Source organism: Sinocyclocheilus anshuiensis, unplaced genomic scaffold (assembly GCF_001515605.1).
Source record: "Sinocyclocheilus anshuiensis isolate Anshui unplaced genomic scaffold, SAMN03320099.WGS_v1.1 scaffold261, whole genome shotgun sequence".
Lineage (NCBI taxonomy): Eukaryota > Metazoa > Chordata > Actinopteri > Cypriniformes > Cyprinidae > Sinocyclocheilus > Sinocyclocheilus anshuiensis.
The window spans coordinates 689,055-715,978 of NW_015536515.1; the positions used below are offsets into that span (position 1 = coordinate 689,055).

At 34.9% G+C, this 26,924-nt stretch overlaps 2 protein-coding genes across 3 annotated transcripts in view; one reads left to right on the forward strand and one right to left on the reverse strand.

Moving 5' to 3' along the window:
* The window catches only part of si:ch73-242m19.1 (coiled-coil domain containing 162), a 30,067-nt gene extending 13,835 nt beyond the window's left edge, over positions 1-16,232 (forward strand). Inside the window, exons 23-46 of the mRNA XM_016491677.1 lie at positions 885-996; positions 1,078-1,127; positions 1,246-1,422; positions 2,504-2,621; positions 2,731-2,893; positions 2,997-3,135; positions 6,924-7,071; positions 7,147-7,242; positions 7,324-7,488; positions 8,333-8,541; positions 8,659-8,797; positions 10,089-10,209; positions 10,377-10,489; positions 10,762-10,911; positions 11,331-11,384; positions 11,454-11,621; positions 11,734-11,886; positions 12,577-12,711; positions 12,809-12,961; positions 14,164-14,373; positions 15,374-15,494; positions 15,581-15,631; positions 15,712-15,833; positions 16,011-16,232. Of these exons, the coding sequence (XP_016347163.1) occupies positions 885-996; positions 1,078-1,127; positions 1,246-1,422; positions 2,504-2,621; positions 2,731-2,893; positions 2,997-3,135; positions 6,924-7,071; positions 7,147-7,242; positions 7,324-7,488; positions 8,333-8,541; positions 8,659-8,797; positions 10,089-10,209; positions 10,377-10,489; positions 10,762-10,911; positions 11,331-11,384; positions 11,454-11,621; positions 11,734-11,886; positions 12,577-12,711; positions 12,809-12,961; positions 14,164-14,373; positions 15,374-15,494; positions 15,581-15,631; positions 15,712-15,833; positions 16,011-16,118 (3,175 nt within the window). The 3' untranslated portion in view covers positions 16,119-16,232. The remainder of the gene's footprint in view (positions 1-884; positions 997-1,077; positions 1,128-1,245; positions 1,423-2,503; positions 2,622-2,730; positions 2,894-2,996; positions 3,136-6,923; positions 7,072-7,146; positions 7,243-7,323; positions 7,489-8,332; positions 8,542-8,658; positions 8,798-10,088; positions 10,210-10,376; positions 10,490-10,761; positions 10,912-11,330; positions 11,385-11,453; positions 11,622-11,733; positions 11,887-12,576; positions 12,712-12,808; positions 12,962-14,163; positions 14,374-15,373; positions 15,495-15,580; positions 15,632-15,711; positions 15,834-16,010) is intronic.
* A 2,567-nt stretch (positions 16,233-18,799) lies between these two features.
* On the reverse strand, positions 18,800-26,531 carry zbtb24 (zinc finger and BTB domain containing 24). Of its 2 annotated transcripts, XM_016491702.1 has the most exons (7): positions 26,469-26,499; positions 24,865-24,898; positions 23,530-24,379; positions 22,125-22,292; positions 21,681-21,848; positions 21,523-21,604; positions 18,800-19,966 (listed from the first exon to the last, which is right to left on the reverse strand). In XM_016491702.1, the coding sequence occupies exons 3-7, from the start codon at positions 24,353-24,355 to the stop codon at positions 19,159-19,161; spliced, it is 2,052 nt and encodes a 683-aa protein (XP_016347188.1). In that variant the 5' UTR covers positions 24,356-24,379; positions 24,865-24,898; positions 26,469-26,499; the 3' UTR covers positions 18,800-19,158. The 2 variants fall into 2 exon arrangements, with proteins under 2 accessions (XP_016347188.1, XP_016347199.1); XM_016491713.1 differs by lacking the exon at positions 24,865-24,898 and having other exon boundaries at positions 18,801-19,966; positions 26,469-26,531.
* Between the last annotated feature and the right edge of the window lie 393 nt (positions 26,532-26,924).

Sequence of the window (26,924 nt, forward strand, 5' to 3'; positions counted from 1 at the left end):
GTTACTCTCCCAGGATCAGTAAACAGTTCTCCATAAAATGTGCTGCACACATCTGAATATTTGGGTTGCACTGTTCTGGAACAGTGTTGTAAATACAACTTAACCACTGATTTCTAGTCGTCTTCTTTTGGAAGGCCAAACAATGTAGTTTCGCTTTCACAGCGTCACACACGGCGGGCTTGAGAACGGCGCGGCTGGCGGATTCGATGAAGGAGCGGCCGGCGGGCTTGTGGCAACCACATGTGACGACCCCGGGCTGGACTCCGCTTCGTCCACGGTGAAAGCCGATCCGGCGATCCACAGCGAAGTTGATGTATTTCCTCAGCGACCAGCACGGATCAGCTCTATGCATGACGAAGCGGATATCGTCCTCTTTTGGAAGGCCAAACAAAGTAGTTTCGCTTTCACAATGAAACACACAGTGCCTTCACGACATGGCGGCGGCAGCAACAACAATACTACAGCGAGAATAAAAGTTACGCCTTCTTTCTTTGCGTGAACATTTGGGCGGCGTTATGCAAATCTTCCCACATAGTGAGGTAGATATGTGGGGGCGTGTTAGAACGAGCCGTTTTAGGTAGGCGTGGTTGACCCTTAACTTTTATAAAGAATATCTCTTTGGATTTGAGACTTTAGTCTTTGCAACTTTTCAGATCTTCTTTATGCACCAAGAGCTTGTAACACTCCAAAGAGAAAGGAAACATTGAAATCGCATCATATGACCCCTTGAATCTCAGTCATATTCTTGTGCAAAATACAATGCAATTCTTTGTGTAATTCACCAATATGTGAAGTAATCTGGATATAAAGTTTTCAAAAATGGACATTAAGACATGTTTTATCTGAGTATAGAATGACTGTGTGAAATATTTTTTGTAATTCAGGCTTGCAGGTGCTTTCGTGTCCATTCAGCTGGAGAAAGTGTGTCTTCGAGATGAAATGCTGAACACGTTTATAAAGAAGAAAGAACAGATGAGTGCACTGAAGTTAAACTCTGTATGTGATCATGATTATATTCGCAAAATAAATGGAAATGTACCTCAGTTTTCATCCATCCATCCATCCTTCTCTCAATAGGAAGAAGTGGGCAGGATCAAGAGGAAACTGATTTTGGAGTTCTGTCACAAGTATGTTTAGTCAGTAAACAGTGTTTCCCTCTCTTTATTTTCTATAAAATGAGGAAATTACCCTAAATTTTATATTAGGGTGTTCTCTGCAGCAGCAATGATTATGTGTCTCTTTCAGATTTAACAAGCGTATGTCACAGTATTGTGTCCGAGGGCAGGTTGTTGCTCTTTGCCACAGTCTCTCCTCACTGCTGGATGAGGTGCAGCATATCCGTGACAATTACTTTGTGATGGGAAAACCCAATGAATCCAGATCAGACCTGCAGTCAGATGACAGATTGTGTCCTGATCCAAGGTGAAGAAAATACATACAGAATGTTCCTATAACATTCATGTTAAGTCTTGTTGGCCAAACATTTGGACACACGGCTGAATTTATCTGCTTAATCAACTTAAAAACCTTTAACAACTATTGATCAAAACAGGATAATTATACTTAACTGAAACTAAAACTATAAAAATATTTTCATTGCCTGTAGTGAAATAATGTTAACTGAAATAAATCAAAATAAATGTAAAATTATTTTATTCTTAGCTAGTTTCCAAGACAACATTTTTCATTTTCACTGATGTACTAAAATAAACAAAACTGAAATAAAAATGTTATAAAAACTAAATAGACATATTATTTAAAATACAAAAACTTATAAAAATGACAAAAGCAAGCAATAAAATTACTCAAACTTTTATTAAAATTAAAATGAAAACAGAAAACAAAAAACTAATGTTGAATGTTAATAAAAACTATAATAGTATAAATGATGCTAAAATAACACTGGAAAGTAACACTCAATAACACTCAAAAGGCTTGTGCTTAAATGCTTGAACATTTCATTTTGTAGACAAATATAAATTGTTTAAAAAATATTTTTTTAATGCACGAGTTGGGCTGAATAGTGAATGGTGGGAGTGAAAAATAAAAATTAAATGTTTATATATTATTTTATATTTATATTTTATTCATAGTTTTGATGGATTTTATATTATTCAAAATGTGGAAAATAGTTAAAACAAACAAACAAACTAAATTAAAAAAAATAAAATAAATAATAATAATCAGTTTTATTTTAATGCTTAAATTTGATGTTTTTCATAGTTTTGATTAATTTTGCATTATTAAAAATATGGGGGAAAGTCCAAATAAACAACCAAACAAACAAGACTAAATAAATAAATGCATACATACATAAATAGACAGACAGATAGATAGATAGTCAGATAGACCTACATTTTTAAATGTTTAAATTTGATTTTATGTTACATAGAAAATAGACAAAGTAGTCAATATAAACAAAGAAAGAAAGAAAGTAAGTAAGTGTCATCAGTTTCCACAGAGTAAATGTCTTTCTAAATCATAACTGTTTCTGGCTATTCAGGACATTTCAGCCTCGTCCCAGAAGGCTGTTATCAGCTGATGGAAAGTGTCTGGTAAACCTGTGGTTCATCCCTCATTACACTGAAGTGCTGCTCATGTTCAGAGCTCTAGAGGAGAAGGTGACTAATAAACATGACACAGTGTGCCAGTTCTCATTAAAACACATTTTCCTCATCATTTTTGCTTGACGTGTTTGAATCAGCTGATTTTAGTGGATTCTTGTTACAGGAATGTCACCAGGCTCTTCAAAACACACTGCAGATTATTTCAGCTCTTCATGACGTTGTATATTACCTGGTGAGCTTTGCTCGGCTGGGGAATCCGAACACTTCCTTCAGTCCCAGCAGCACTCAGAGGCTCACAGCAGACTGGGGCGGCTTAGAGAGCATCGGTATATGATAACTCTGGAAACACACATTACCCTGTGTTGTTTTTAGCCGATATTGTGTGTTGTCCAGCCCAGCGTTTCCTTATGCTCTGATGTTTGTCCAAAGGGGCTGAACTGTGGGACGTCCAGCGACAGATTGACTCTCTCTGTGAGCCCAGAAGTTCAGAGGCTGTCGCGCGGCTCCTGCAGCTACACAGGGACGTGCTCTTCCTGCGCTTTGATACTGCTGTGCGCTACATGATCAGGTGCTGATAATTTACAGATTTCACAGGATTAGGGCCAGTGACAAATAATGATGTTTGAGATGATATAGAGGAGAGCGTTTTTGAAAAATCTAGTTTAAAATGCATGCTCCAAAGTAATATTAAAGTAATATTTGTATTCATGCTGGATTCATACAGTTTTGAAAAGCTTTTATTTTCATTTTTATTTTCAATGACTTCCAATGAAGAAATATATTGAAAACACTAGGAAATAATACTTAAGTAATATATAATAACATTTCCTAATTTTCTTAAACTTTGCATAGATGTTAATGTACACATTATTATTATTACTATTATTATTACAAAAAATAAAAGCATTTTAAGCATTTTTAAGGTAAAAATATTTGTAAAAAAATATAATGAATTTTGTTTGTTGTCTTTTGTCGGTTTCACCATTCGACAGCCTGAAATACCCTCTTCATAAATATTTTACAAATATTTTTTTTCCTTTATTAACAGTAGTCTCAGTGTTATTTTGAGATACTATTATAATTTTTATTCATATTTTGAATGTATTTTTATTTTCTGTTTTCATTTTAGTTATTTTATTTTATTGTTTGTTTTTCTTTTCATTTTTAATAGTTGTTTAAAATGTGATATGTAAAATAAATTAAATTAAATTAATATATAAAGTAAAATAAATAATTTGTAGTTTTTGTTTTAGTACATCAAGTTATTAAATGTGTGGTGATTTTGCTTTCGCCAACCTAGGGAGGCAAAATAGTGTAGTGATGGGTATTCACGTCACCGATGACGTTATGATTTTTGGATCACGTGTCACTTAAGGTGCGGTTATGAGTACATCAGATAAGAACGATTGGTGGGATATCTAACTTGTAGAACCTCTTACTGTATTATCAACATAAGGAAGACACAAGTGTAATAAAATACATATTATTAACAAAAGGGATTATTTGTTCTTAACTGATCAGCTATATAACATCTAATATACCGGTAAATTAGAAAATCTTATACTGATAATATACAGCAGCCAAGGTCTCTGGAAGAGGTTTGGATAAGTGATATGTACGTTCTCTGTGGTCGAGTTAGCAGTCTTGTGGCGGTGACTTCTTCCACTGGTTATGCTGGTAACAATGCAGTGGGGAAAGGAGCAGAAATCCGAGAATACGAGATTGCAATTTGCCGCTTCTCCATTTCTGTACTGTGATTGGCTGTTTCCATCACAGCGGGGGGACACGGTGTGGCCCACCCTTCTTTCCTCCTGTGGAACTTATTTGCATAGTCCAAACAAAGTTAGAAGTTAGAAAAGTGTCTCTAAAGTTTTACCAGTGCATTTCTCACTTTCCAAACCACAACCAGAATACCTTTGGCAATGTTACGAAAGCATTAAGTCCAAACATGATGGGAAAAGATTGAACTGTCATGCATGCATTCATTTGTCCATTAACAGCTGAGTTTAAGATGTTGCACTACACATCGCTGTCACTGAGAATACTTATTTCTCTGAATAAGTGTAAGATAGGTGTGTTGTAGTTTGCTTCAGTTTAAGGTTTGAAAACACAGTTATGAATGGATTTGGTTGGATCTCTGTGATCTCTCTTTATTTCACCCACTGCTGCTGCATCCTGGAGGTCCTAAGGAATTTTTATGGCGGTCACAGGCCAAAACCTTACGCCCCATTCACACGGGGCGTCGGCGTCAACGCCTCTCGTTTACTTTGAATGGAGTGACGTCAAGCGTTGGCGAAATGAAATGAATTGTGGGTCCGTCGCGTCGCGTCGGGTCCATTGCTTGCGGCAAAAGTTGAAAACTTTTCAACTTTTCAAGCACCAATGCAGGTGTCAGCCAATCAGATCGCCTTATGCAAATACCCTAGCGCAATAAATATATTAAATATATTAAATAAATAAAATTGTAATCGGCTTTATATCGGCCATCGGCCATCGGCCACCCTGCTTTCCAAGATATCGGCATCGGCAGTCAAAAAAACTATATCGGTCGACCACTAATTTTGACCAATGAGAAGTCCTGTCCTTCCCAGGCTTGGTACCAGAGGTCTGTCTTCTTGCCCTCAAAGAGGTGTCTGGCTGCTGTCCTAGTGTCTTTATCTGATGGCGTTGGACAGTTTACTTTTGTTAGTCCACCAAGATCCAATCAAAATGCAGAAAACCTTTGTCCAATATTGTGAGTCTGTCCTCGCTGCAGCCTGCAGCACGATGACGTAGCTGGACTATATCCACTACGTAGTGGATATTTTACGCGCGTGCGCTGTAGTAGGTCTCGAATAAATTCATATTTTTATTTACATTTTATCATTTTGCAGACGCTTTTATCCACAGCGACTTAGTCTAACGACTTGGTCTAAGTGAAGTCTAACGCAGTACATGTAGCAAGGGTTTTTGACCTACATTACATATCTACACGATGACCTACATTACATTACAATGTAAAAACTTTAATGTCTAAATTCATCCGCGATGTTTTCGTCTATACCGGCAACTTCAAAGCTTTATTTATTTATTTATTTATTTTTAATAGCCTGCATTTCATATGTTATCGCCAGGATGCACAGTGCTGTATCCATTATTATAAGGATACAACAAGATTGATATGCAGACGTTGCACTGCCAATTGCTAATTATTACGATATGCGTCAGTCTATCAGAGTTAGCCTAAATGTCTTTTTGATTGTATCCGTCATGTTTATTTAAATTTAATTGGGGATATTAGATTAATGCCGATCCATTTTGTTCATTTAGATTTTATATTATTCTAGCTATTACAAACATTCTCAAAAATAAAAAAACAACCATTAAATTTATATTAAGACTTTACCTCGCTAATAACGCCTCAGTCAGGTCAAAGAAATGTTTAATTAGTTGCTTTTCATACTATCATCTGATACAACACTCAAAAAAAGTCTCCCGAGAGAGAGAGAGAGAAAGATAATGGATGGTTTATGTCTAAAATAAAGACAATAGTTATACCCCATTTTTTTCATAAAGAACAAACTAAATTGTAATTAGTAGAGTTTAATTTATAAAACGAATCAAACTAATAAAAAATAAACATAGCTTACATACCAAACTCTTTCATTCAAAACTATGCCATCGTTGCTTAAATAAAGTTTGAATACACTACTAGTTTAAAATCACAGTATAATATAATTTGTGTAAGCCTATGAAACACACCTAGGCCTATATCTCGTAATAATTACAGTTTAATTTACATTAAATACCAGCTTCAATGACAGTCCCACTTTGCGCATGCGCATTAAAATTCAATACTGCGCATGATCGTCAAATCCAATACGTATTGGATCTGATCCAGCTACGTCATCGTGCTACAGGCTGCAGCGAGGACCTCTTGAATATTGTGGCCAGAGAGGGGCCCCGCCATTTACTGGGCCCTGGAATTCGCTGTTCACTACAAATGAATATGAGATATGTTGCTTTGGCAACTAGCTGAAAAAATAATTATACGTTTTGTTTTTACATTTATTTCATTTCAAGTAACAAGAATGTTTTTTGTTTTTTTTTACGGTTTTAGTTTTAGATAACTATAATAATCCTGGATATTCTTAAAGGGATACTCCACCCTAAAATGAAAATTTTGTCATTAATTACTTACCCCCATGTCGTTCCAAACACGGGTTTGGAACGACATGGGGGTAAGTGATTAATGACAAAATTTTCATTTTGGGGTGGAGTATCCCTTTAAGTAAATGTCTTTAAATGACCCATTTTCATTGACGCATATTCACATTGTTTTAAAACATGGCATTTCCATTTTTGTTTCACCACAAGGGAGGCGTTCCTCTCCTCTGGAAACCTCTCGGCCTATCAGAGTGTGAGTGAAAACATGAGCCACGCCCTCCCAATCATGAATGACAGCGTGATGGGAGGAGCCAATTTCCTCTCTGTTCCTGAACCGCTAGAACCAGCCTGCCTTCAGGTGAGGAACCACCAGGCCTGTCCAGCATACATGTTCTTCCTTCACTAGTGTTTAGTGTTTTATTTGTGGTTTCAGGCCCAAAAATGGTATCCATGGAGATCTTTCATTGCAATCCATGGATCGCATCCTTTGGGTATATGGGATGTTTCACCGATTGAGCATTACATGCAGGTGTGTTACTTTATAAATACATGTTTTAGTCTTCCTCTGCTTCATTTGGGATCAGGGTCATGTAATCTTGTGTTTTTGTAGCTCTGCCTCTGTGATCTGAATGACCGCTGTAGAATGGAGGCTAATGGGGCGATTCTGGGCGTATCCCTGATTATTGATGATGTGCTGAGTAGTGGAAGAGATGCAGCGCCGCTCCAGCTACAGACCACAGGAGACCCCGACATCACCACAACATCTGATAGAGAAGTCATTCAGAATTTAAGATTGTCTCCCATTTGGTTCATAAGTTGGAAAGCTGATTTAAGTACAAAAGTCGAGTTCTGGAAGTAAAATCTCCATTGGGGAGTCTTTAAAGACAGACCTGTTTTGAGCTCAGAGGTTTTTGATTGACTGTATATGCTTTTGTTGAAGCTGACTGTTCACATTATTTCAACTTATTGTTAAAATAATAATTTAACAGTAGAATTTGTGGTGTAAAAACTACATTTCCCATGATGCTGTGCCAAAAATTTCAGCAGAGTCATGGCTAGCATTTTTTTTTTTTGCTATAAACTGAAAATATATTGTTTATACAGATATAATCAATAACTCTAAACAAATAGTTTATATTTCACTATCATATTAAATTGATTATGTCTTTCGCAATGCTTCATGGGATTGTAGTTAAAATTAAAGCTGTTAAGTAGCTAGTCTTGTACCTTTTTCTTTTTGTCGATTCTCAAATACTTTTTTGCTTCAAATCAAAGTGTGTAATGTTGTGATTCACCTCATAGCTGGTTGGTTTGGTTCATGGCTTTTAACTCATTGACAAAAACTTTTTTTTTAAATCCCTATGGGAAAAATGAATGGAAAAAAATTCTAAAAAGTGGGAACACATTTAATTAGCCCAAACACCACAAGTATCAAAAGTTGGAATGGCAAGATGAGAAATTTACTGAATTGCGATTCAAAGAAATGTTCAATTTTGTGACAAAATAATCTTGATCTTGAGGTGTTTGTTCTGTGTTTCTGTAACTTGAGAGTGTAGATTCATAGTGTGTTCATACATCTTTGTTTGTTGAAGCACATTTATCTCATTGTCATCGTTCAGGTTCTTAATGATAACATGGGAAATGAGGAGAGGAAAACGGAGGTTGCGTCTAAAACTCAAGACCCCATAGAGTCCCTGATGAAGCAGCGGGGATTTTTACTGCTCTGGAAGCAGATGGAAGCTCTTAAAGAGAGCTGGACTCAACGACAGACGGGTGTTGAGAAAATAAACACCACTGCACAGTTTAGACACTTGTCTCAGCTTTACAGGTCATGAACATTTCATCACTATTAAACACTCACTCTTTCATAAAGGTTTATGGTGAAACAAATACGTATGTGATCTTGTGTTGTAGGGTTGATCTGACCTGTGATCTTGTGTTGTAGGGTGGAGATTTACTTTCCCAGCATGCAAGCTCTGGCTCAGCAGATGGATAAGGAGAAGGAATATGAGATTTTGCTGTCTCAGACTCAGTCTGTCCTTCCACCACCTGGAGCAGCAGAAGCTGACGTCAAAATGTGGCAGGTAGTGCATGTGAAACAGGGCTGTTATGGTTAGCTAAAAGTAAAACTATGAAAACATTTTTTATTTGAAATAAAACTAAAAGAAAATAAAATGTAAATGAAAAACTTAAACTAAACAAAAATTTACTAAATTAAACTAAACAAGAATTTTTTCCTTGGCAAATAACCCTAACTAAAATTACTAAATGGGAATAACTGAAATAAAACTAAAAATGAAATAAAAATATATTGAACCTAAATAGAAACATAAAAAATAATAAAAATGACAAAGCACAAAAAATTCTAAAATGAAAATGAAAATTGAAATATAAAAATAAAAGCTAATTCAAATTATTAATTAAAACAAAATTTGTAAAAATGAAAGTAAAATAACATGAAAACTGAAAGCATAAAAATAAAAGCTAATTCAAAATATTAATAAAAACTATAATGGCATTTAAATTATGAATTATAATAGTATATGAAGTTTAAGTTGAAGCACTAAAAATAACTGGAAATAAATAAAAACTAAAACTGAATTAAACCTAAAACTGAAATAAAAATGAATGAAACCTAAATACTAATATTTAAAAAGAAAAAAAAAACTACTAATACAAATGATAGAACCACAGAACAAAATGCTAAAAAAAAGAAAGTAAAATTAAAATGAAAAAAGTGTGTTTATGAAATATTAATAAAAACTATAATTGCATATAAATTTTAAATTATAATAGTATATGAAGTTTAAGTTGAAGCACTAAAAGTAATAACTGGAATAAATAAAAACTAAAACTTGAATAAAAATAAATTAACTTAAATAGTTAATTTACTAAAATACTAATATTAAAAAATACTAATACTAAAAAAATTATCTAAAATTAAAATGAAAACTGTATAAAATATAAAATAAAATATAAAGCATCTGCTAATGCTTTAGATTTAATTTGATTTATTTTAAATGTAAATGATTAAATGTAATTCAAAATATAATATAAAAAAAAAAACTATAAAAGTATACTAAAATAACACTTATGTTCACCTGCTCTTTATTTTGAAACACTGGGGTCTGTAAAGCAAAGATTTGAACAGTCAAGTCAGTATGCTCTATGACTATGAAACAAAATAAGTGATTCAGATTTGGGGAATATTCATTATAAATGTTCAGGTCTGCAGCCATGATGCGTTCTTAAAAGTAAGAAATAATAAATCCTAAATTGTGAGGTCGCATTTTGGTAGTTCATTAGTAAGATTCTTTGGATTGACGTCTTTGGCATAGTCCATTTCAGACTGATGTTTTTGCCTGTTTGTTGTAGTTACTGAGACTCTTGGAGATCACGGAGTGTGACATGATCCGAGCGCTTCAGAAGAGGATTAACAGTGAAATGACTCTAGTGATGTCGGAGCGCTCACGGCATGATGCGCGGCTCCCCGCAGGTACCCAGCATAAAAGAGCACGACGGGAGGATGGCGCTGAGCCTGATTCTCTCTGAAAGCCAATAAACTTCCCCACAGCTAGTCTCATATATATTTAGGATATTATAACATTTTCGTCCTCTCTGAAATGCATTGGTCTTCTTCTGCTGTCTTCACATGTCAATAAGAACTGTGGAAACGGCCTTCGATGAAGAACAGTGTCTCTCTAGAGAGACCGCAGATTGTGGAGGATTTCATCCAGCGGTTGGTGAAAGGTGTTGAGCGTGAGATTGATGCACAGGTAAATATTTCTTGCTACACTTCTAAAAATAAAGGTCCCAAAAGGGACAGTACCACCTTTCAGTGTACAGCTCTTAAAAAACATTTTTTTTTCGTAGTGCGAAAAACATTTTAATATTCTACAGAACCTTTTTCCACTATAAAGTTCATGGAACCTTCAATGCCAATAAAGAACCTTTATTTGAAAGAGTATATGGTTACGATAGCATTTTTCAGTGTCATGATAAAGATGCCATGTAATGGACTGATATATAAACAATGAGTGTTTTCCAGGTGACGTTCTCCAGCGCGCATCTGCAGGAGTGTTTGACTGAACTCACTTGTGCTGTCATGAATCGCGAGCGGAGCGTCTTCCAGCGATATTCCCAGTTTTACGAGCACATCCTTCAACAGCAGGAACAACTTCTTTACCAGAGAGAGCAGGTACATCTACACTATTTATTGTTTTGTGTCTCTTTTGCTCACCAAGGCTGCATTTATTTGATTAAAAATACAGTAAAAACGGTAATATTGTGAAATATTATTGCAGTTTAAAATAACTGTTCTCTATTTTAATATCTCTTAAAATGTAATATATTTCTGAGATACTGAAGCTGAATTTTCAGCATCATTACTCCAGTCTTCAGTGTCACATGATCCTTCAGAAATCATTCTAATATGCTGATTTGCTGCTCAAGAAACATTTCTGATTATTAACAATGTCCTTGGATCCTTGCTGAATAAAAGTATTAATTTAAAATAAATAAATAAATAAAACAGCAACTGTTAGTGAAGTGATAGATTCAGCAGAGTTGCAGCAAGATGTATGCATCTTTCTCACCTGTGAACATCTGTATCCACAGGATGTTAAAGAGCTAGAAGCCAAAGAAATGCAGGCTAGTGACCCCTACAGAAAGGTAAACTCGGGTTTGTGCATATATCACCATGATTCTTCAGTACTGCTCAGTAAACACATCTAATCTCAGGTGGCGGATGTGTGTCGTGGGATGATGGTTGACATCACAGCTCTGCGTGCCAGAGTAAGTCAAGTGGAGGAGGAGAAGAGAAGCTTAGATCAACATCTCAACCTCAAACACAGAGAGCGCTATGACACGCTGGTTCGCCAGCTCTTCTCCACATGCGTTCTTCTGAAGGTGTGTAAGCTTTCGGTTTTGACATATGGACTATGATTTCATAAAATCATTAAAACATGAGTAGTATATGTAGCGTGATGTCAGCTGGCTCAGCTCTCTGTGCCGCCCACAGTCACGTCTGGACAAATACCATGTGAATATGGACCATGATGTGCGACAGCTGGTGAGCAGCGTGAGGAAGGAAGGCGTGGACAGAATCATCAAACTGAAAAATAAATTATCCTCCGCTAATGATAACGAGACCCTCATTCACACACTTCATGAGGTGAACCGCTAGAATGAGCTTTGTTATAAGGGAATAGCCGAAATGTATATTGTTTAAATCTAACAAATAAAAAAATAAAATATATATATATATATATATAAATACAACATTCATTAACAAATGAATTAACTAAAATAAAATGAATATAGTTAATATATATTAATTATATATGATAAATATGATAAAATATGTAATTAATCAAATTATTAAAATATATATATATATATATGTATTTTAGCTAATTTTATTAATTACATGTTTTATCATGTAATTTTGTGATCATTTACTCACTCATGTTTTCCTAAGTCACATTACAATAAATCTAAATACTCTTTTTATATATTTTATATTAGCACATTTCCCAAATCTTTAATACAGTAATGAAAATAATCCTGTAGAAATAAGGCCTATTTTAGGACCATGTAGGTTTAGTGGTGGTGTATGTTGTTAAAATTGAATTAAATTTAAAATGTAATAATTATATGATTTATACATTAGATTTACAGTACAATAATGTAAATTCTGGGGGTAATGTGTTAAATTATCATGAACAATGTAGTATTGCAGAAAATCTTAAGGATTTGTTTTTTATGCAAAATGTATTGACCAATTTTTTTTGTTATTTGGGGTTAAATGTGACCTGGGCTTTTCTTTGTGACATTCAACCTTTTATCTCTTTGTTTTATTCAGAAAGAAGTATTAGAAGATCTTCATGTGGAGAATAGTAAGCTGGCTGGACTTGTGTGTAAACTGAGAGCCTTTAACCACTGGAGGCTGGTGATCGCTCAAGAGAAACTACAAAAAGAGCTGCTGCAGTGGAAACTGGTATTAATCACATGTGTTTAATAATACCAGGCTTCGGCTAGCCTCTCCTCCTCTTCTTTTGCCCTTTAGTAACTGAATGTTGCTCCTGTGTGTCCAGAATGAGGTGTCGTGTAAAACTGAAGCTCTTAAAGTGAAGATGATCTCGGAGCAGAAGGAGATTGGTCTAAAACAAGAGCTCGATGCTGTGCAGGAGGCCATGCTGCAGTGTAAGAGCGAATATGAGCACATCCAGAGACAGATCATTCAGCAGGTACAACACTCTCAGCCTTCTCATCTTTATATCCATAATTGGGCTTTGTTGTGTGCATATTGAGCCATCATAAAGACAGGAAGTACCTGAAATATATACACTGCTTCCAGACTGAATCTTATGATCTTAGTCCAGGGGTGTAAAAAGTATTGAAAATTTGTACTTAAGTTAAAATGCAGATACTCTATCAAAATTTTTTGAAAGTGAAAGTAAGAAGGTATTCACATTTAATTGTACTTTTAAATTTTAAATTGTGCTTTTTAATGTGACTCTTGAAAACAAGAGGCAGTAGAGATTTCGATGCAAAAACTTTTTAAAGAAACCTGTCAAAAAATCATTGTTTTCTCACTGTTGTGAATGTGTAAAACTCTAGGACACTGCAGAAGTTAAAGTGAACCAGTATACTGAAACCTGTTACCTTTCAGCTAAAATTTTTAGTTGATGGTTTTGCAATGACATTTTTTTGGAATATAGTGATTTTTAGACTAAGCAGCAAGACTAATCATGAACCATGTTCACAATCCTTAAGTTCATCCATCTGCAGCTATGGTTATTATAAAAAACTGTAAGGAATAGTTCACCCCAAAATGAACATTTTGTCATCATCTACTCACTCTTGTCACATTAGAATAAATAAAAATACTATTTTTATTTTTAAATACTATATATAATAATAAAGAAATGACATGTACATGAAAATATAGCTAACCAAGTTTAAACTAAAACCATAAAAAAACATTTTGTTACTTGAAATAAATGTTAACTGAAACAAAATAAAATATTAAAACATACTTATTTTATTTCAGCTAATTGCCAAGGCATCAGTTCCCATTTGAATTTAGTTTAACTTTATGCACTAAAAAACTGAAACTAACACTGAAATAAAATTAAAAACCGAATAGACATATTAAAAAAAACAACTAAAACTAATAAAAAATTACAAAAACAAAATTACTAAACTTTAAATGTAAAATGAAACAGAAAATATAAAAATAAAAACTAAAACAAATTAAAATATTAATAAAATCAATAATAGGATCTCACTGATACCAAATTAACACTGATTGTATTGGACTACAACTTATTATTTTTACCTTGTAAATGTAAAAGTACAAGTATTCAGTTATAACAGAATTCAAATAAACTACAGATCCCCCAACATAATACTTTAGAATAGTAGTCAAATACACTTTACACCTCAGTCTCAGAAGCTGCAGGACATGGAGCATCGCTCCACACGAGACACACAGAGCCGACAGGAGCTGGAGGTGCTGCGCATGCAGAGTCTGGAGCAGCTGCAGGAAGACATGGAGGACAGACAGAGTCAACTCAGGGCTCTGAGCGCACAGCTCGAGAAAAACAGCAAAGAGACAGAGCTACGGCAACAACGCAGCCACAAGCAAATCAAACACGTGAGTCTGGACTGCAGGCTTTATGATGATTATTATAAATGTTAAGTTAAGACTCTACAGGCAAACCCACTTTTTTTTTCATGCACTGCTGAGTTTTGAGATTTTGGGGTAATCTGCTTCCCTAACGTGTCTTCTTTTAGACTAGTAGAAAGAACACATTCAAAATACACATTTAAGTGTTTTTTTTAATCACACTTTTTTTTTTTTTGCTTCAGTAGATTTCCGTTACAATGCATATCTTTAAAGGCCATTTTTTCTCCATTTCAGCAGCACTTACACCAAACAGTTTTGTTCTTATCTATATTTTGAAGTTTTTTTTTCTTATATTATTCAGCTGATCTATACAACATTTTATTCCTAAAAACATGGTGAAAATGTATTTTGGTTCTGGCTGGGCACCGCAGCAAAAGTGGCTGCCCACTGCTCAGGGTGTGTGTTCACAGTGTGTGTGCTCACTGCTGTGTGTGTGCACTTGGATGGGATAAATGCAGAGCATAAATTCCGAGTATGGGACACCATACTTGGCCACACGTCACGTCACATATTTAACAAGAATTTTGAACCTGGTTTTATCCAATATTCAGATTTATATTCTGGAAATGTTTGCAAATTATTAAATTTTTTAATTTAGATAATGCCTCATTTGCATATTTAAACATAATATTTCAGAAACTTGTAATACATAACAATTGTCTTAATGTACTGTGATTAATCAACTGGGGGAAGTTTAGAAGTATCTGTTAGTGATATCAATTTTTACCATATCCACCTGTAGTGTTTTGCCATAAACTTCAACATCAAACAATAAAAACAAACTTTTTAAAATATTGTGAAAGTCTTAATTGTAAAAGTTCAAACGGTAAAGCACAACGCTAACAACACCAAGGTCATGGGTTCAATTCTTGAACTGATTAAATGTATACCTTTACTGCAATATAACTTGGCTATGGTTAAAAGCATCTGTCACATGCATAAATGTAAAGTATCTTGTATTTTGAAGGTGAGAGGTAAGCTTCATCAGGAGCGGAGCCTGAAACTAGAAGCATTCCAGCAGGTGGACACACTACAAAGTCAGATCCACAGTTTTGAGTCAGCGTTGTGTAAATCTACATTTACTTCAGGTGCTCACAATACTGATTTCCTGTTACCTTTTTTTAGCATTAAGGAAGCATTTTTATTCATATCACTCACTTTTTTCATGTTTAAGGACGCCAAAGCTCCTCCTCAAGAAGGCTACATTTAAGAAATGCATCGGCAGGTAAATCACTCAGTCGTTTTCTCTCTGTCTTTTTGCTTCTAAACTTGACTTGTACACCTCTGTGGCTTGTTGTATTGCAGGTTTGCTCAGGAACAACTCGGTTATGTCTTTTACAAACAGTAGCTTTATAAACACAACTGATGAGCTCAGTACTGAAATGGGTTGGAGAGAGTCATGGACGCCTCTGGACAGACCCAAAACAGTGAGTTATTTGATTCTGTAGTAAGTCATTTAACATGCCAAGCATTACAGGAATAGTCCAACCAAAAATACTCTTAAGTCTAAAAAATACTAAAAGTCTGATCATAGCACAAAGAACATGAATTATGTGGTGTGAATTTAAATATTTCTTCCAACATTCCATTGTTCTATTTCACAGAATCGTCTTCGTCTGGACATTTCAGAGGCGCTGTTACCCAGTCTTCCTGATGGAAACGCTTCTGCTAACCACCTGACATATCAGAATCTTAGATTGGGTCACAAGTAAATAACCCGAACCGCACTAATTAATACCTTTTGATTTATTTCAGACATTTGAACATTTTTACTTGTGCCCAAACGACCCTAACCTAAACCTGCACTAACCTGAATGACCCTGACAGGTCTGATTATTTGTGCATTAATGAAAACTGAATGTTTACCATTAAGGGGTGAATCTGATGCATATGCATGTCACATTTTCAGATTGTTTGCATTTTCCCCCAAATTATCATTACTGTACTGATTTTGGAGCAGGACTATCTTATATCTGACCAATGTTACCAGGTAACTAAAAGTAAACTAACTAAAACCATTAAAGAAAACATTTTCATTACTTGAAATACAACAAACATTAACTGAACTAAAATAAACTATAAAAGATCTTATTTTCATTTAATTTAACTTGTACTAAAAATAACAACAAAAAAAACAGAAATAAAAGTTAATAAAAAGCATATATACATATTTAAAAAACTAATATAAATGACAAAAACATCAAAATTAATAACACTGCTCAGTACTGCAAAGTCACATTTTAAATGCAATGTTTATACATTTACATTAGAATTTTTCTGTAATTTTATAAATAAAAATAATTACGTGTGCAAAAGTATTTTTTTTTACAGTAAAAAAACAATGATTAATATGTCTTGTTTTTTGCATTACAGAAATTAGAAATTTACTTAATAATTATCGCCCTATATTAAACCTTCCTTTTCTTGCAAAAATCTTAGAACATATTATGGCCTTGCAGCTGCACAATCACCTTACAATAAATAATCTTTTTGAGCCCCTTCAGTCTCATCTTGATCAAGGTTACCAATGACCTGTTAATAGCCTCAGATTTTGGTTCTCTCTCCATTCTTCTCCTTGATCTTAGTGCCACTTTTGATACTGTCAATCACAATCTCTTACTTAACCGTCTTGAAACTGTTTTTAGTGTTTCTGAGATGGTTTTAACGTGGATTAGATCACATCTCTCTGATCATCGACATTTTGTCTGCATGAGTGGTCTGTCATCACTACTGGTGTTCCTCAGGGTTCAATTTTAGGCCCCTTACTTTTTAGCATTTCTATATTTCCCCTTGGATTACTTTTAAGATCACTTGGCCTTAATTATTATTATGCAGACAACACTCAGATTTATATTCACTCTAAGCCTGGTCAAAACGTGGATGTTTCTTTCTTATCACATTGTATTTCTGTGATAAAAGCATGGATGTCCCAAAACTTAATAATGAAAAAACTGAGGTCTTGCTTGTTGGCACTTCTCATCAGCTTCGTAAAAGCTGGCTCACTAATTTAAATTGTAAATGGCTCTGTTTTGAAGTTACAAACGAAATAAAAACTTTAGGAATTATATTTGATTCAAGCCTGTCTTTTGTCCAACATGTGAAATACACTAAGAACTCCTTTTTTCATCTCAGAAATATTGCTAGACTCCGTCCTATGCTATCCCTTTCTGTGACTGAAAGGCTTATTAATACTTTCGTATTTTCACGCATAGACTGCTGCAATGCACTTCTTGCTGGAGTTTACGATCTGTAGGGGACAGGGCTTTCTCATCCTAGACTTTGGAATGCACTCCCTTCTTATATCAGACACACAGAATCTAAGTACTTTTAAATCTTACTTAAAAACTCATTTTTTAGGTTAGCTTTTTCTTGATTATCTTAAATTTTATATTCTAGTATGTTCTTTTAATTTGTGTTGTATTTTTATCTGTTTTATTATGTAAAGTGCCTTAAGAAGCTGCTTTAAAGGCGCTATATAAAAATAAAGATTATTATTATTATAGAATCATTATTTGAACTATGGCAATGAGCACTGGTTGAAAAAACTTATGCCACTGAGTCAAATATCCAGTGACATGCTGGACAGTAACACTTAAATAAATTGTTTTTTGGACAAATAGTTTGGAGTTGCATTTATGTGAACCATTTATTGTCTTTAGTCTCATTAACAAGTACAAAAACAAATGAAGAATGGCTATGCTTCATGATCCGTATCGAAGTAATTTAAAAAACAAAAAAGATGTTTCTGCTTGTTCTCAATTAATCAGCATGACTGATTAAAATATAACCATTTACAACAAAAGAGAGTAAGTATCAGCATTGGGTTTTTTTTCACAAACTCATTCATAATGCTGATGCTTGTTCTCTTTTGTTGAATTTTAACAAGTACAGAAAACAAAGTAATAATGGAAATTAGGGCTGCACAATTAATCAAATTTCTAATCGCGATTACAATTATGGATGCCAGAATTACGTAAACGTTCAAAGCGGCAATTAATCGTTCAAAGTCCACTTATGTTATTCTGCGTGCTTAAGATGCGTTTTTTTCTTTCTACATGTTATCTTAAGGGTTTTTCCCATTATTTTAATTTTAGTTTTAGTATAACATTACAATACCATTCATATTTTTACTTTTTTATAATTTAAAGAAGAAACCAATCCGATGTATATTTGACATTTGAGGCTTAATACTATAGAAAAGCACTAAAAGTTTTTCAGTTAGTGTTTTCAGCTTTTTTATTTTCATAAAAAAAAATACGACATGCAGTTGCATCAAACAATGGTATAAACATCATTCAATGTAAATTGTGATAATCGTAATTAATAATCGCAATTACAATTTCAAGGGAATAATCGACAATTATGATTTTTGTCATAATTGTGCAGCCCTAATGGCAATACTTTATGAAGTCATTATTAAAAAAAAAAGATGTTTCTGCTTGCTCTCAATGAAATCAGCTTTACTCTCTTAAAATATAACCATTTACAACAAAAGAGAATAAGTATCAGCATTGTTTTTTTGTTTTTTTACAAACTCGTTCATAATGCTGATGCTTGTTCTCTTTTGTTGAATTTTAACAAGTACAGAAAACAAATTAATAATGGCAATACTTTATGAAGTCATTATTTTAAAAAAGATGTTTCTGCTTGCTCTCAATGAAATCAGCTTTGCTCTCTTAAAATATAACCATTTACAACAAAAGAGAACAAGCATCAGCATTATGAGTCCTAACGGATTCAAGCTGTGTCAGTTCAGTTTTGCGGGGTCATGCTGGTGGTGTAGAGGTACGAGACGGTTCCAGCCTGGATCTGGAAGGTTTGGCCCTGAATCTGATCGCTGGGGATCTGCTCGCTGGTCTGGCTGATGGAGATGGGCTGCACGCTCTGGCTGCTGATGTGAATGCCTCCCGCTGGACTCGTCCGGTTGGGATTTTCAGCAGAGCTCTCAGACAGTTGGTGGATCACCTGCAGCTGTTGTGGACCTCCGTGATGAACCTGCAGTTGCTCCATGGCTTCTTTGGTCAGCGTGATGACATGCATTTGCTCTGGCTGTCCGCCGCTCACCTGACTTCCTAAAACACTGATGGTTTGGATTTGAGTACTGGCATCTAATCCATCTGGCGTGACCAGCGCCAGGTTTGGGACGTGACCAGAAGGTTGGGTGAGAAGCGTGAGACCCTGTTCCACAGAAGTATCTTCTGCAGTGATGATGCTGATACTTTGATCCTGGCACAGGTTGATGTTGTTCACCACCAGCTGGATCTCCTGCTCGGGGTGGTTGGGAAGTTGGTAGGGCTGGAGTTGGAGGATGTTGTGCATTTCTTCAGCTCCTGACGTGGCCTCCACCGGCGCAGGCCCCGTTGTCTCAGCTTCTCCTTGTTGACGCTCCTTGTTGTGAGTCTTGGTGTGAGCTTTAAGGTTGTCCATTCGGGCAAACGACAGGTTGCAGATGGAACACGTGAACGGTTTTTTACCCGTGTGAGACGCCACATGACGCCTCCTGGCACTGGGGTCAGAGAAGGTCTTATCGCAGATGTTGCAGACGTATGGCTTCTCTCCTCTGGATGGGGAAAGATCATTTCATGACATGGTGAGTAGGGTAAAAAAATTTAATTCACACCACAATTCCCCGGTTAATTGATTGCATTTGCAATTTTTTGTATTACAAGTTTTAGGAAATGTTATGGTTAAATATGCAAATTATGCATTATCTTATTAAATATGCACTACTGTGCATACATTTCCAGAACAGAGATCTGTACATTAGATAAAGCCAAGTTCAAAATGTTTGTTTCATTTTGTTGACATATAAGAGTTAAAGGTTTTTACAGAGAGGATTTTGAATATCTGTTTATCAGAAAATACTGTCAAAGGCAAACTCACTGTTTTAGGAATAAAATGTATGAAATCAGGCAAATGATATACGAATAAACCCCTCTGTAAAAACCTCCAGAATAGAAGTAAACCTGTAAAGTTTAGTGTATATAAGTGATCTTGAAGTGGCGAAAAAACTCATTTTGAGGAAACAGCCTTTAAAGATACTTATTGTAATTGAAATCTACTGATGCAAATAGATAAAGTACAATAAAATAAACACTTAAATGTATTTTGGATGTTTTCTTTCCACTCTGAAACAACACATTACGAAAAGCCAAACAGCCAAATCCCAAAACTAACTAGTGCATATATAACAATGGCAGTATTTTCTGATTTTTTAAAGAATTTTGTACCTGGTTTTATCCAATGTTGGAATTTCTGCTCTGGAATTGTATGCAAATGAGTGCACATTTAATTAGACAATACCTCCTTTGCATATATAAAAATAACATCAGAAAACAAATACAAAAATGTTTGCAATTCTTAATATACTCACTCAAATGGGGAAGTATGGTGATATCTGTTACATTACATTTATCTGTTACATTACATTTTTACTAGGGATGCACGATATTATCGGACCAATATCGGAATCGGCCTGTTTAGGATCACTGCATTTAAACTGTACAGAATGAAGCCTTAGGTGTGTGATAGAGTAAACAGTAATAGCACGTACAGTGACAGCTTCCCCCAGGTCCTAATGCCCGCTCAGTAACAAGTTTTAATTCCGTATGGGAGCGCTGTTGGCCTACTTTTAATAAACAAAGTACAATACACAAATAATATTTAGACTGTGTTTCTGATTAAATAAAGCAGTAATTGATGTCATAAAATCATGAGCAAATGTTAATTCTTAAAATAAAATGTTAAGGTTACTACTGCATCTTTCTGGAAAAAAAAATGCAGCGATTGATATATAGCTTATTTATAGTTATTTTCAAAGCTTCAATGTACTGTCATTATAAAAGAACTTCATTATTGTTTATTTAATTCTAACAAATAAGTTCTTGTTAAAAACTAAACAAAATTAAAAATAATTTGCTTATAATTTCCACACAGGAGAGACTCGGTGTTGTTTCCAAACAAAAGGAAATATATCGGTATCGCCATCGGCTATCGGCCAAAAAGAGTTGAAAAATATCGGCATATCGGCAAAAATCCAATATCGTGCATCCCTAATTTTTACCCTATTCACCTGTAGTGTCTTAATGTGCAAATGAACTTATGTTGGTTTCTGACCTGTGTATCATGATGTGTGTCTGTAGTGTGCTCTTGGCTGTGAAACACTTCCCACAGATCTCACATGTGAACGGCTTCTCACCTGCAGCAATAAAGTGGGGTTTATACAGCACAGTAGTATGCAAGTTGCAATGCAGTAAATGTGATGTGTTTATTACCAGTATGAGTTCTCAGGTGCTTCTTCAGTTGAGCTGCATCCATAAATTTATGATGGCATTGTGCACACTCAGGTAACGCTTTTCCTGTGTGAACACGGTAATGACTTTTCAGCTGCCGCTTCTGACTGAAGCTTTTCCCACACTTGTCACAACTGAAAGATTTATTCTCTGTGGAAAGACAACATCAGATAGTACAGTATTTTCAGGGTTTTTTTACATGCACCATGGTGTTTTGGACATTTACCGTGATAATACCAATGTTTGGGGCTGGCAACGTTTTTTTTTTTTTTAAGTAGTTTTTCTAACAATGTAAAAGTCTTTATTGTCACTTTTGATCAATTTAATGCATCCTTGCTGAATAAAAGTATAATCTTACTGACCCCATACATTTGAATGGTCGTATTATGAGCGGTATATCGCAGTGGTTTGGTATATTTGTGTTACCTGCGTGTAGGTTCATGTGCTCCAGTAGCGAGTGTTTCGTGGACAGCGCTTTGGAACATATGGTGCAGATGAAGGGCTTTTCTCCCGTGTGCATGCGCTGATGAACCAAAAGAGTGTGTTTCTGGGTGAAACCCTTCCCACAAACACTGCATCTGAATGGTTTTTCACCTACATGAAAGGAAAGTGCCATTTTACATTAAGTATTTAATGAATCTTAATAATCTCTGCTGAAATGCTTGAATATAATTAACAGAATCAGTGTTATTATAGTTAATTCAAACTAAAACTAAAACCATTAAAAACATTTTCGTTACTTGAAATAAATTAAACGTTAACTGAAATAAAACTTATTTTATTTCATCTAGTTACCAAGGCAACATTTCTCATTTTGGTTAAGTTTAACTTTAAGTACTAAAATAACTCAAAATAATCAATAAAATTAATAAAAACAATAGACTTTTTTTTTTGTAATTACAAAAACTTGTAAGTACAAACAGTAAATACAAAAAATAAAATATAATTTAAAATATTAACAAAATAATAGGGTATATTAATGATACTAAAATAACATTGAAATAGCTTTTTCACTTTTTCAACTTTAGTTAGTCTGTAATGTTGCTGTTTGAGCATAAAAAAGATCTGCAAAGTTACAAAGCTCAAAGTCCAATTCAAAAGGAGATATTTTATTTAACAGAAATCCCTTTTCAAAAACTACAACGAACGACTCGTTTGGACTATAACGAATATTTTCCGGGATTTGTGACATCACAAATATCGATGAATGGGACGACACCTGGTTGAGCTGCACTAGAGAAGGCAACGAGTGTTAACACTATGTCGGAGACACGCTAGCTTTCCCAAGGCAGACGAACTTAGAGTGGTTACAATCATCCAGGTTTAAATCGCGTATAATTAACAGAAACAGAGTTATTATTATCATAAACTAAAACTAAAAACAAGAATTTTTTTTTAACATCAACTAACATAAAATTTAAGAAAGCATAAACTTATTTTATTTCAGCTAGTTGCTGAGGCAACATTTCTCATTTTCGTTTAAAGTTGAAGTACTATAATAACTAAACCTAAAGCTACTAAATAAAATTCATAAAAACACAGACATAAACTAATAGACATATTAAAAAATACAAAAACTAATAAAAATGACAAAAACACAACAAAATTACTACATTGCGAAAACAGAATATATAAAAATATAATCTAATTCAAAATATCAATGATACTACATGTAAAAGTGAACAGAATACATACATGCTAGATTTAATTCCGTTTAGTGTGTAATGCAAACAAGATTGTGTTGAATTTTATTTCTGTTTGTGTTTTTCATTTGCATGTTGCCTCATTACTTTTCAGTCGATTGTATAGAATAATAGAAACGGAGTTCTACCTGTGTGAGTGCGTTGATGTATCTTCAGAAACAGATGGTTTTTAAAAACCTTCCCACACTGGTCACACCTGGCCTCTGTGTCTGGGTACTTCCTCTTGCGTCCTCTCTTCCCCGGCTCCTTGCGCTCCGAGAGCTCGTCTCCTAACCTGTATCCCTTCAGCTTGACAGGCCGCTTTATTTTGCGCTTGCTGTGACGGGGTCTGTCCTCTCTGGGGTTATAGTCGCTGTCGCTGAAGTCTCTCGGTGGGGAAGTGGGATCTAAGAGGGGTTCTGTGGACTCAGAGGTACTTTGTGCTGGTAAACCAGTTTCTGGATCCTCTTTTTGGCTTGAATCCTGAGTGTGAAGGCTCTTTTTCGGCCGCCCTCTTTTACGCTTTGTCTGTATGCATTCATCAACACTGTCTCCCTCGGCAGACATCACGTTTTCAGCCGTTGAACTGTCCTTTTGAAGGTCCTCGTGGGCTTTGAGCAAATCTCGGATGTCCAGAAACCGCGCCATGTCAAGCAGCTGCTCAGAGCTGCTCTCGTCCACAGACACATTTGCGCTGTAGATAAACTCGAGTACGGCCGAGAAGGTTTTCGCAGCCATGCCATCCAGCTTGTACACCGACTGGCTTACCTGATCTTCAGCGGTGAACATTAATGAGAAATACTCACTGCTCGCTGCCAAAAGAGCCTTGTGTGCCTTGAAGTGCACGTCTTCTACGATGAGGGTTATGTCACAGAGCAGTTCCCTTCTTCTGAGCTTGTCAAATTCATGCAGGATTGTGTCCTTGTGTGTTTTTGAATGCAGGGCGAGAACAGATGAGGCTGTCGGTTGAGACATGATGCTGTTACAGTGAGCATGAATCTAAAAAGGAAAAAGTTGAAACAGTCTATTAAGTTTGAAATAGAGCTCTCAGCTGGTTTTGCTTTTTGAACCTAGATGGGTATCAAATGGCGAACAACACAACACCAAACCCATATTTAATGTATTCTGGGTCATATTTTCTTTTACTTTGAATAGTCTTGTTCATGGTTTTTGAGGATGAAGGCATGTCACACAATGAGTCTAATTTGACTGGCTTCTACAAAGTAAAACAAAGGATCTGGGAAGCATTTTCTCCTCCCCCTATATAAGCCTGTTTACTATATGCAAATCGAACTATGCACACGCTTGTGAAAAAGAAGTGTGCTTAATTGAATTGAATATGCACTTTTAGTGTACCTTAAATCTTAGAAGTATATTTTTAAAAACCTGTCCTTACAGACAATATTATGCTAATTAAATATCAGGCCACTTAAAGGAATAGTTCACCCAAAAAAAAAAATTAAAATCTGTCATCTTTTACTCACCCAAGTTGTTCCAAACCTCTGAGTTTTTCGTCTTCTGTTGAACACAAAAGAAGATATTTTGAACAACTATGGAAGTCAATGGGGACCAAGGGTCCAGTTTGGTTATACCAACATTCTTCAGAATATCTTTTTTGTGTTCAAATTATATTTTAACAGTAAATAGTAAAGTATATTTTAAATCATAATGTTTTAATCTTTCATTGTGCTTGAAAGTACACTTACGTTGATGTTGACTAACATACTAAAGCACATAACTTAATGTTTTAAATTATATAAATGACAACTTTATCATTAAAAAAGTGTAATTAGATATATTTAAATACATGACAACAGAAATTGCATTGAAGTATATTTTAGTTTACCATAAATGCTTGTCAGCACATTCAGCAGTACACTTTAACCATATTTCAAAAACAATAAAATTATGAAATTACATAAGAAGATATATTTAAGTGGGCTTAAAAGCTCTAAATTTTAATACATTTTCATTTAATTTCTATCAACATGCAATTAAGTGTCCGAAACCTTTATTACATTCAGTTCCCAGCATAAGTAAAGTATGCTAAAGTGTAGTGTTTTCACACAGGCAGTTACATTTCTATTTAGATCTGTTTTCCCCTCCTGTCATTGACCCATCAGAACAGACCAACAACACTTTTGGGTTGTGACAAACCATGCATCATTAAAAAAAATAATTATTATTTGAAGTACCATGTAAATACCATGGTACAGTACTCAGCACATTCAGCAGTACACTTTAACCATATTTCAAAAACAATAAGATTATGAAATTACATAAGATATATTTAAGTGGGCTTAAAAGCTCTAAATTTTAATACATTTTCATTTAATTTCTATCAACATGCAATTAAGTGTCCGAAACCTTTATTACATTCAGTTCCCAGCATAAGTAAAGTATGCTAAAGTGTAGTGTTTTCACACAGGCAGTTACATTTCTATTTAGATCTGTTTTCCCCTCCTGTCATTGACCCATCAGAACAGACCAACAACACTTTTGGGTTGTGACAAACCATGCATCATTAAAAAAAATAATTATTATTTGAAGTACCATGTAAATACCATGGTACAGTACTATGATAATCATTCAGAACCAATGTTATTTCCATATTTGGACCCAAACCGCTTTATAGGCCAAAGCCTATATTTGATAAATTAGTTCTTCTGAAACATTTTATAGAAATACCAGTAAATGCATGCATGCTACAATCATACGACACAACTGTGCACGCAACCTGAGCTGTAAACACAGTCTAGTACAGTGCAGATCGTGTTCTGAATGCATCACAAACTGTGTTATGCGCTCAGCAGGTCAAAGACAAGCGCCTGTGAATCTTCATGTAGGCTATATCTACAGTATGTCAAAGGTCTTTGAACACAGTAATAAATGAATAAACTGCTTTAAGCCCAGCGCCATGTGTAGCAACAAAGAGCTGCTTCGCTTTCCCTTCTAAAACACCCTCCTATCGCTAAAAGACTACCGCTGGTTTGAAAATTACAACATTTAATCTGCGAAACACACGTCAAAGAATAATCGCACTACTGTTTGAGGACTATAATATACGATTAAGCTTTCAGGACCTCACCTTAAAGGAACCGTTTCAGACTGGCATATCTCGCGAGAATTGCCTTCCGTGATTTCAGTAAACATCACAGAAATGAGCAGATAGAAAGGCAGCAGAGGTTGCCAGAACGGGCGGGGCGGGTATTTACTATGAGGTTCCATTTGTGTCAAAAATGAGTCGACTGCATTGTGCTTTGTACTATACATTTGTCTTTGTCTACAGTCATTGCCTACTTGTTCAGGTTTACAGCCATGAATTTTCTGAATACTAATTATTTCTGTTTTGATTATTTTATATGTTTTTTTTTGTCAACCACTTTCAAAGTTTATATTATTATTATTATTAGTAGTAGTAGTAGTAGTATTTAGACGGCGTTGTCACATGGTAACCATAGGCGCTATTGGATAACAGATTTTATGTAATAATATTATATAGATTGTATATTTTTTAGTTTGTATATTTTTACAGTCTATGGAT